This window comes from Felis catus, chromosome B4 (assembly GCF_018350175.1).
Source record: "Felis catus isolate Fca126 chromosome B4, F.catus_Fca126_mat1.0, whole genome shotgun sequence".
In the NCBI taxonomy this organism is placed as follows: domain Eukaryota; kingdom Metazoa; phylum Chordata; class Mammalia; order Carnivora; family Felidae; genus Felis; species Felis catus.
Window position 1 is genome coordinate 83,213,191 of NC_058374.1, and position 11,032 is coordinate 83,224,222.

At 40.9% G+C, this 11,032-nt stretch overlaps 1 protein-coding gene across 4 annotated transcripts in view; it reads left to right on the forward strand.

Annotated features, from left to right (window-relative positions):
* The window catches only part of HSD17B6 (hydroxysteroid 17-beta dehydrogenase 6), a 48,661-nt gene extending 38,188 nt beyond the window's left edge, over positions 1 to 10,473 (forward strand). For all 4 annotated transcript variants that reach the window (XM_006933829.3, XM_006933830.4, XM_019835098.2 and 1 more), the window contains exons 3-5: positions 1,993 to 2,251; positions 6,870 to 7,033; positions 10,035 to 10,473. In XM_006933829.3, coding sequence (XP_006933891.1) covers positions 1,993 to 2,251; positions 6,870 to 7,033; positions 10,035 to 10,252 — 641 coding nt within the window. In that variant the 3' untranslated portion in view covers positions 10,253 to 10,473. The remainder of the gene's footprint in view (positions 1 to 1,992; positions 2,252 to 6,869; positions 7,034 to 10,034) is intronic.
* Positions 10,474 to 11,032: the final 559 nt, after the last annotated feature.

The following is an 11,032-nucleotide window of genomic DNA, read 5'->3' on the forward strand; positions in this document are numbered from 1 at the left end:
CAAAAATAAATAAACATTAAAAAAAAAAAAGAAGTTGCATGCTCTTCTGACAGAGCCTGTCAGGCATCCCTCTTTCTTTGATCTTACTAAAGCTTTATTTTGGCTATATAGATGTGAATTTCTTTATTTATACTGCTTGGGACTTGTTTGGCTTCTTGAATCTATGGATTAGTGTCTTTCAACAATTTTGGAAAATTCTCAGCCACTATTACTTCAGATATTGCCCTTGTTCCATTTCCCCTCTTTTTTCTTTTCTGATAGATACATGTTAGAAGTTTCTTACTTTGAGGCACCTGGGTGGCTCAGTTGAGCCTCTTGATTTCTGCTTGGGTCATGATCCCAGAGACATAGGATCCAGCCCCACATGGGGCTCCTCTCCTGGCTTGCTCTCTCTCTGGAAAAAAAAAAAAAAAAGAAGTTCTTACTGTGTTCTTATGTCTCTTTTCTTTCACATTTTCCATCTCTTTTTTTTTTTTTTTTGCTTTGTGCTGCATTCTGTATAGTTTCCTTTTTCTACATTCCAGCTTATACTTTCTGTTTTCTGCCATGTCTATCTGCTATTAAATCTGTCTACCAAATTACAGTTTGTTAAGATTTTTATTTCTGGAAGTTCTTTTTGGTTCTTTTCCAGATCTGCTTGATCAGTTTTATAATACCTTTATTAATCATTTCAATCTTTCTTTTAAAATTATATTTAATATGCATATTTATTTATTTTAAAAGTTTATTTATTTATTTTGAGAGAGAGAGAGAGAGAGTACAAGCAGGGGAGGGGCAGAGAGAGGGAGAGAGAATCCCAAGCAAGCTCCACGCTGTGAGTGAGGAGCCCACCATGGGGCTCAGTCTCATAAACCATGAGATCATGACCTGAGCTGAAACCAAGAGTCACACACTTAACTGACTGAGCACCCCAGGTGCCCCTTATATTTAGCATACACATTTTATATTATATGTCTTATAATTCTGGTATCTAATGTCTTTGTGAGTCTTTTTCTGCTGTCTATTCATTTTGCTGGCTCTTGCGTATAATGCTTTGTTTCTTTGTGTATTTTGATTTGTGATGGTGAACTGCAATTTTTCTTAGTAGCTCTCTGGTGATTCCCTGTAGTTTGACATGAAGATTCCTCCAGAGAGGATCCATGTTTCCTTCTATCAGGTGTCAGGCACTCTCAGAAGCCATGACCATCTTGAATTGAATCTTGGCTTGATGTTTTGGACTACTCAGATAGTGGGAATTTGGCTGCAAACTCTCATGAGGGGTGGCTTGTGGTTACGATTCTTCAGTGTTGATTCTTGCCGCCTCTCCACAACACCAAAGTTCAAGACAGACAGGTTTTTTAATTTAAAGTTTATTTATTTATTTTGATAGAGAGAGAGTGAGCGGGGGAGAGGGAGAGAGAGGGAGAGAGAGAGAGAGAGAGAGAGAAAGAATGAATCCCAGGCAGGCTTTGCACTTTCAGCATGGAGCTTGATGTGGGGTTTGAACTTCCAAACCATGAGATCATGACCTGAGCTAAAACCAAGAGTCGGGTGCTCAACCAACTAAGCCACCCAGGTGCCCCAAGACAGTTTTACTTTCAGTCCCTGGAAGGACTTTCTGTCTCACTCTGATACTGATAGCATAACCATTAAAATTCCCAGTTTAACGAAGAAAGTGTTTTTTATTAGGATTCCTACCTTAGGTGGGCCCTGGACCTCATATCTTACTGTGTATGTTTTTTGAGACCATACTGAAATTCACATTTACACTGGTTGGCAAATACCCTCGAATCAAAAGTGGGCATCGATATTCTATTTACTCTTTCTGGATTCCTGCCTTTTCTTAGCTTTTGGCCTGACCCATTTTACTTTCTTGTTAACTGATGTATTTCAGAACATTAAAAAATATATTTTATTTAACGTTTTTTGTTGTGGTCAGCAGGAAGATTGATCAAGGTAAATAGTTCTGTCAATTTTGTCTGAAACTGAATTCCTGCTTTGACTTCATTTTAGGACTCTGGGGCCTGGTCAACAACGCAGGCATTTTTCACCCACTTTGCTGCACTGAGTGGCTGAAGATAGAGACCTACGTGGATGTCCTCAAAGTGAACCTCATTGGTTTGATGGAGGTGACCTTGAGCATGCTTCCCTTGGTGAGGAAAGCACAGGGGAGGATTGTTAATGTCTCCAGCATTCTGGGAAGAGTTGCTTTCTTTGGAGGAGTTTACTGTAGCTCCAAGTATGGTGTAGAAGCCTTTTCGGATATTCTGAGGTAATGTTCTCTTTTTCTTTCTTTCTTTTTTCTTTTTTTCCTCAGGTAATGTTCTTAAGTTAAAACAAAAGCAACTGTTGAGCACCTTAAATATGTCTTAGGCATTGTGATAATTGCTTTTACCTACATTATCTTATTTCATTACTCCCAAAATCTTGATTTGTAGATACTATTACTAATCTGGCTTATATAGGAAACTGAGGCTCAGATTCAAGTCTCTTTCCTAAAGTTCACCTGCCGCAACCAGCACTTGGCAGAACTGTGTTTTGACCCTAGGTCTTTGTGTCCTGCCACCACATCATAGTTTAATTCTCGAGATTTTTCTTTAATAAAATTTCATTTCTTAAAAAAAATTTTTTTTGTGTTTATTTATTTTTGAGAGAGAGAGAGAGAGACAGAGTGTGATCCAGGGAGGGCCAGAGAGAGAGGGAGACACAGAATCTGAAGCAGGCTCCAGGCTCCAAGCTGTCAGCACAGAGCCCGATGTGGGGCCTGAACCCACAAACCGTGAGATCATGACCTGAGCTGAAGTTGGACGCTTAACCGACTGAGCCACCCAGGCACCTCAATAAAATTTCATTTCTGAAGAGAAGATAACTGTCTTCTTTCCCCCCCAAAGTGAAACTGTCATTGTTTCTCCACGGTGACTCTCTTTTTCTCCGGGTGCTCATCTGCTTTACTCTGTATATCTTTCCTTTATCTAAGAACTTCTTCTCTTAGAACTTCAGTTTGCCACGACCCCTAATGGCCCTGCCTCTACCTCCTCTCTCTTTTTTATGCATTGTTTCAGCCTTAGTCCCTCTGTATCAGCTGGTTCCTTTTTATATTCCCTGTACATTTTAGTTCCTAAGAGAGAGGACTCTATTAGCTGTGTTCATTTTCTGTGTGTGCCAGATGACCTATTACATGACATTTTCGTGCACTTATTATGTGTCAGGCACTGTTGTAAGTGCTTTATATCTAATAAGTCATTTATCTTCTTTGAAATCCAATGAGGAAGGTATTATTGTTATTATTATTATTATTATTATTAAAATTTTTTTTAACGTTTATTCATTTTTGAGAGACAGAGAGAGACAGAGTATGAGCAGGGAAGGGGCAGAGAGAGAGGGAGACACAGAATCTGAGGCAGGCTCCAGGCTCTGAGCTGTCAGCAGAGAGCCCGACGCGGGGCTTGAACTCACAAACTGTGAGATCATGACCTGAGCCGAAGTCGGACGCTCAACCAACTGAGCCACCCAGGCGCCCCAAGGAAGGTATTATTTTTATACTTATTGTATGTATGAGGAAGCTGAGGCACAGAGGTTAATAATTTCCCGTGGTCATTACATAGTAGCAATAGGCAGAGCCACTGTCCAGTCCTAAGTGGGCTTTCCTCTCATCAAGTACCCTCCCTGGTCCAGTCAGCTGTGGACATGATGGTGTAATCATGTGGCACAAAATATTGCTGCACAGGGCGCCTGGGTGGCTTGGTCGGTTAAGCATCCCGCTCTTGATCTTGGCTCGGGTCATGATCTCACAGCTCATGGGATTGAGCCCCACATAGGTCTCTGCACCGACAGTGCAGAGCCTGCTTGGGATTTTCTCTCTCCCTCTCTCTCTGCCCTTCCCCTGCTCTCTATCTTTCAAAATAAATTAATTAAAAAAAATATTGCTGCTCAGATTCCCCTTTGTCGGGGCTAACTTTAGAACAGTTTCACACGTGGAAATGAGCACGTGTGAGAGAGAGGGAGACACAGAATCCAAAGCAGGCTCTAGGCTCTGAGCCATCAGCACAGAGCCCAACTCAGGACTCGAACTCACTAACTGCGAGATCATGACCTGAGCCGAAGTCAGACACTTCACTAACTAAGCCACCCAGGCGCCCCTATTTTTTTTTTTTAATGTTTATTTATTTTTAAAAGAAAGAGAGTGTGAGTGGGGGAGGAACAGAGAGAGAGAGGGAGACACAGAATCTGAAGCAGTCTCCAGGCTTTGAACTTGGGACCAGTAAGATCATGACCTAGGCCAAAGTCAGATGCTCAACCGACTGAGCCACTCAGGCACCCCAGCTGTGAATATTTTAGGCACCATGTATTAGATTTCTATGGCTGCTGTGAATTTTGTTTAGAATTCTGTTTTTTTTTAATGTTTATTTTTGAGACAGAGAGAGACAGCACAATCATGGGAGGGGCAGAGAGAGAGGGAGACATGGAATCCGAAGCAGGCTCCAGGCTCTGAGCCATCAGCACGGAGTCTGATGTGGGGCTCAAACTCACGGACCACAAGATCATGACTCAAGCCGAAGTCAGACACTTAAATGACTGAGCCACCCAGTCACCCCAGAATTCTATTTTTTTAAGTATTCTCCACACCCCACATGGGGCTCAAACTCACAACACCAAGATCAAGAGTCTCACACTCTATTGACTGAAGCAGCCAGGTACCCTGTGACTGCTGTAATTTACAGTGTCTGAAAACAACACATATTTATTCCCTCACAGTTCTGGAGGCCAAAATCTGAAATCAGTATTACTGGACCAAAATCAAGTTGTTGACAGGGCCAGCCTCCTTCTGAAGGCTCTAGGGGAGAATCTGTTCCTTGCTTCTTGCACTTCTGCTGGCTCTCTGCATTCCTTGGCTTGTGACTGCATCACTCCAATCTCTGCCTCCATGGTCATGTTACCTTCTCTTTCTCTGTTGGCCTTCAAATCTGCCTCTGCCTGTCTTATAAGGGTAATTGTGATTGCACTTAGTGCACACCCAGATTATCCAGCATAGTCTCCCTATCTCAAGATCCTTAACTTAATCTCAACCACAAAGTCTTTGCCATACAGGGTAACATTTATAGATTCCAGGGATTAGGACCTGATACTTTTGGGGGCTGTTATTTAGCCTACCACATGCCATGACTGGTAGATATCTCTTATAATATACATATTGTATTATCTGCCTAGGAAGGGAATAGGGAAATAACCGAGGAAGTTACGTGAGTTGTTACCATGTGATGAGCACTTTGCCTGGCTTCCAGTTTAACTGACATTTTGTTTATCTCCATGGGGCTGCTGCCTGCTCATATACCACCACTCACAACTGGTTTCTCAAACTCCTTGACTCATTCCCAGACCAAGAACAAAGACCTGTCCATCCAATATTCAAATCATGAATTCCTTTAGAAAATTCCAGCATGCCTTAATTGTGCCAAGGCTGAACAGGGAAAGGAAGTTTTGTCCCACACATGAGTTGGAGTTTTAAAGGGAATGTAGATGTTGTGGTGTGATGGGAATCACAGTGAGGAAGCTACAAGGGGAAGTGAAATTTTAGGGTGGATTGCATAGCCTTCCCTCTTTCCCAGCACACACAGGTACCTGGAGAATCTTTCTCACATGGAAGGTTTTAGATTTTGCTTTGATAAGGTAGGCTCTTCCATTAGAATAGTGGTTTTTAACCTTTAGGATGCCTCAGAGCCACCCGGCAGGCTTATTCAAACACATTCACCCCCAGATTTTCTGACCTAATAAATCTGGACTGGAGCCCAGTAATTTGCATTTCTAACAGGCTCCCAAGACGCTGATGTTGCCATTTATCTGGGGTGCACAATTTGAGAACCACTCTCTGCTTTAGAGGGTCATGATGCTTTGTGTTCTATATTCTTATGGACCATTATTTCAAAGATTTCTCCTTGACATACCTTGGGCTTCATCTGCTCCAGCGAGGCTACTTGAACCTCTAGATTAGGGAACACCCCTTATCACTGTCTGCTGAACACCTAGAGTATACCTCTCCTGTGGTGCACAATGCCATCCTACTTCTGGTGAAGGCAGTGCTTAGCACAGTGCCTGCTACATAGTCAGCCCCTGATCAATATTTTGCAACTGTTTGTTGAACTAACTAACATGAATATTCTGGAATGACCAATGACTTGCAATTTTAATGCCCATATCATATTCTGTTAATGTTCTCTTGGAGTCTTAGAACATATGGTCATTTTTCAGAGGCCAATGCTTTTGTGAGTACAATTCCTATTACCTGCTACTCCTCTCTTCCCCTTTCTTTACTTGGAAATCTCCTCTTTATCCTTCAAGGCTCACCTGAAACATTCTTCCTCATTGAAGCCTTCCCTGACTCCATCAGAAAATCTGTGTACCTCCTGCTCTCTGCTCATGTAGCCCCTGGAATACCTCTGCTTTATAATTCTTTTGAGTTGTGTTATAATTATTTGCTTACTTGTTGGGCTCCCTTACTGTGAGCTTTTTGAGGCAAGCAACTGAGCCTTAATTTTCTGAGACTGTGCATGTAAAATACTTAGCACAGTAGCTGCTCTAAAAATGCTAATTTTCTTTATTATTCCTTGTATTCTGCATGGCTTGACTGTCTAACATGTGGTAGGTACTTAATAGCTCTGTGAAAAGAGGGGCTGTAGAATTGAATGGTTATGGCAGTTTATATAATCATGTCCCAATTTTTGGACCTAGGGATATTTAAAATTTTGGTTTTTTCCTTTCCATTTCTTTATCCTTTAAAATATTCAGTAGAGATGTTTTTATAACCCATTTTGTTTTGTTTTTGTTTCCTCCCTGAGAGCATTGAAATGTGCTGTCTCTCAATCAAGAGTTAACTCGAGGGGTTTTATTTTCAGGCGTGAGCTTCAACATTTTAGGGTGAAAATCAGCATCGTTGAACCTGGCTACTTCAGAACTGGAATGACAGATCTGCTGTGGTCCTTAGGGAGAATAAAGCAAGCCTGGGAAGAAGTCCCCTCGCATATTAAGGAGGCCTACGGACAGAAGTTTTTTGATGCCTGTGAGCTTTTCTTTTCATAGGATAATTGATAACCTTGCATGAGAAAGGGGAAAGAGGGTTGGTGGGGAATGATTGGTAGGCTCTGAGAACTGAGAACTAAGAACTGTTTAAGGAAACAAAGCCTTCCTGGGATCAGAGGGATTTGAGAAGGTCCCAGGGCTCTCATGGTTGGCTTGGTGATGAGGAGGTTATATTGACAGCTTAGGGGCAAGCTGCCTTGTGCTGACTTGTCACCTACAGGCCTGGCCACCTGAGCACTAGGGAGGTATTACATGGTTAGAGACATGGAACTTCTGGGTCTCGAGAAAGGGGTGCCCCTCTGTAGTTTGGCAAGGCTGGCGTGGGAGGTCTGCACAACTGAAATACAGTCTTTTTGGTAACAAAGGGCCCAGCTACAACTCCATTCTTACTGTGGGAGGAGGGTGTGTGTGTGTGAGTAGAGGGCAGTGGGTGAGAGCCAGCTTTGCAGGGCCCTATTGACTGTGTCCAGAGACTAGAAGTCATGTGCAGGCCTTAGGAGCATCATGGGAGTGAGATGGTTCAATTTCTTGTAAGAATGTCATCCTTAGGAACTGGAAGAGGAGGCAGTTTGGGGGTAAAGGCAAGGCAGTCTTCTTAGTAGAAGTAAGTCATGCACATCAATATGGGGTTTCACCTTCTGGGGAAAGCAATGCTTTTTCTTCAAAGAAGTCAGCAGCTTGCCAAGGCCCAAGGCAGCAGCTCTCCTTTCCATTTCATGAAAGGATCCTGCGATGGGTGGGTAGCAGCAGCCCTGTCACTGGCTTTGAGTGATATTGTAGTCCAGAGAAAAGAAGGCAGACAGAAGACTCCCAACCTACAGCACTGTCTTCTGGCCTAAGAGGGTGACCATTAACACAGCACTGTCTTCTGGCCTAAGAGGGTGACCATTGACACAGCACTGTTTTCTGGCCTAAGAGGGTGACCATTAACACAGGAGAGAATTGGGTCAAGAAAAAGCTACACAAAACAGTGCTTGAGCCTCTCAGAACTCATAGCAGGCCAGGGCACCACAGTTCCTAACATGCCAGAGGGCCAGCTACTGTTGTAAACTTTTCCCCACCTAAGGTTTTCAACTGTGTATTAGGGAATTTTTTTCTCTTGTAGATATATAATAGTTTGACAATAGAAATGAAGAGGAAAACAGAATTTATTGTAGTGACATTATGTAAAGTATATATGGATATAAAAGGATATATGTATTTCATGATTTAAAAGGAGTTGAGAGGTGCCTGGGTAGTTTAGTCGGTTGAGCGTCCGACTTTGGCTTAGGTCACAGTCTCGTGGTTCTTGAGTTCGAGCCCCACGTTGGGCTTTGTGCTGACAGCTCAGAGCCTGGAGCCTGGTTCAGATTCTGTGTAATCTTAAGTGTAATCTTCTGTGTAATCTTAAGTGTAATCTTAAATTTTCTGGTTCCCACATTAAAAAAAAAAAGGAAACTGGTGAAATTAATTTTAGTAGCACAGTTTATTTAATCCTGTCTATCCAAGATACTATGATTTTGGCATTCATTTATTTATCATCAATGGAAGGTTGTTAATAAGGTATTTTATATTCTTTTTCTTATTAGTCTTTGAAACTTGGTATGTATTTTTTTTTAAGTTTATTTACTTAGAGAGACAGAGAGAGAGACAGAGAGAGAGAGAGAGAGAGAGAGAGAGAGAGAGAGAGAGAGAAAGACGGGGCAGGGCAGAGAGAGAGGGAGACAGAATCCAAAACAGGCTTGGCACTGCCTGCCCAGAGCCTGACTTGGGGCTTGAACTCAAACCATGAGATCATGACCTGAGCGAAAACCAAGAGTCGGACACTTAACCAACTGAGCCACCCAGGTGCCCCAATATGTATTTTATACTTATAGCATATCTCAATTTGGATGCTAAATTTTCCTAGGAAACACTTCATCTGTAGATTAATAAAATTTATAGTTGCCAGCAGCGTTATTCATAATATCCCCAAAGTGGAAACAACTTAAATGTCTACCAACTAATGAATGGGTAAACAAAAGGTTTATAATGAATATAAAGTCATATAATGAATATAGTCATATATATATATATATATATATATATATATATATATATATATATATATAATGAATATTATTTGGCAATAAAAAGGAGTGAAATACTCATCCATGCTATAGCATGGATGAAGTTTGAAAACATTTTGCTTAGTGAAAAGAAGCCAGTCCCAAAAGATCACAATGTATAATTCTATTTATATGAAATGTCCAGAAAAAGCAATCCCCAGAGACAACAGGTAGATTGGTGGTTGCCTAGGACTGGTTGGGTTGGCAGAAAATGGTAGTGACTGCTAATAGGTACAAGTTTTCTTTTAGGGATGATGAGAATGTTCTAAACTTAGATTGGGTGGGTGGTTGCACAATTCTGAATATACTAAAAGTCATTGACTTGTACACTTTATTTATTTATTTAATGTTTACTTATTTATTTTAAGAGCGAGAGAGAGCAGGGGAGGGGCAGAGAGAGAGGGAGACAGAGAATCTCAAGCTGACAGCGCAGAATCCGACGCGGGGATCGAACTCACGAACTGTGAGCCAAAATCAAGAGTCTGACGCTTACCCAACTGAGCCACCCACACACCCCAACTTGTACACTTTAAATGGCTGAATTTTATGGTTTATGAATTATAACTCAATAAGTTGTTAAAATGTTTCCAGTTGCAAAAGTAGATTCACATACCTATGTTGTTCCAAAAATGCTAAAATGTTTTCCAATGATGGAATTGAGGTTTAAAATGAAAACGAAAATTTAAAAATTCAGTTTTTAGTCATACTAGCTATATTTTAAGTGCTCAGCAGCTGCATTTGGCTATTGGCTGCCACTGGGAAGCGTAGGTCTGATTAGCCTAATCCTTGTAGAAATTAAATGTAGTTAGACTTCTGTGACTGTATAAAACTGGAGCTTAACATTAAAATCCAAAGAATAAGATTGTTGACCACCATTTCTCTTTTTGGATACAGATCACAATGGCGTCAAACAAGGGCTGTTGAGATGTAGCACAAACCTGAACCTGGTCACTGACTGCATGGAACACGCTCTGATATCTGTGCATCCCCGTACTCGATATTCAGCTGGCTGGGATTCTCAGTTTTTCTTCATTCCTCTGTCTTATTTACCTACGTCACTGGCAGACTACATATTGACTAGATCTTGGCCCAAACCAGCCCAGGCAGTCTAAAGAAAACTGGTTTGATGGCTCTTGAAATGAAGAAGACAGTCTGAAATTGATCATTAGTGTCTCAGTAATCCTTATTAGGAACTAACATGTTTAAAGTCTAGATATCCAAAGCTTATTCCTTTAGGTGATGAATTTTTATTACTTTAAGCATTTTTTGATGAGGATATTTCCAAAATGCATCATTCTTCTTTACCTTATTAAACAGAGTAGACTGAAAACAATTCAACTTGTCTTGATGTTATTTCTTTATGTAAATGAATACTTGTTCTATGCCATGGTACACTATTGCTCAAGGACTATTGAGAAATACATGGGCCTGTTTATCCTTACTTGAAATTGATTTGTACTATGGTACTTTTTTTTTTTTAAGTTTATTTATTTATTTTGAAAAGAGCAAGGGAGGGGAGGGACAGAGAGAGGGAGACAGAAGATCTGAAGCAAGCTTTGTGCTGACAGCAGAGAGCCTGACATGGCTCAAACTCACAAACCATGAGATCATGACCCAAGCCAAAGTCAGACATTTAACTGACTGAGCCACCTAGGTGCCCCTGATTTTCAATTTTTTTAATCAAAATAATATACACATACATACTTAAATGTTCAGTTAATACTCAAAAGCTTAAAAATAAAAAGTATCAGTTCCCCACCCTTCATTGCTGCTCCTCAGAAGTAAATGCTTTCAACTTTTAGCTATTTCTTCTGCTATAACCTCTATATTTGTAAATAATATAGTGTCCATTTTTTAAATTTAAATTTTAGTTAGTTAATATACAGTGCAAT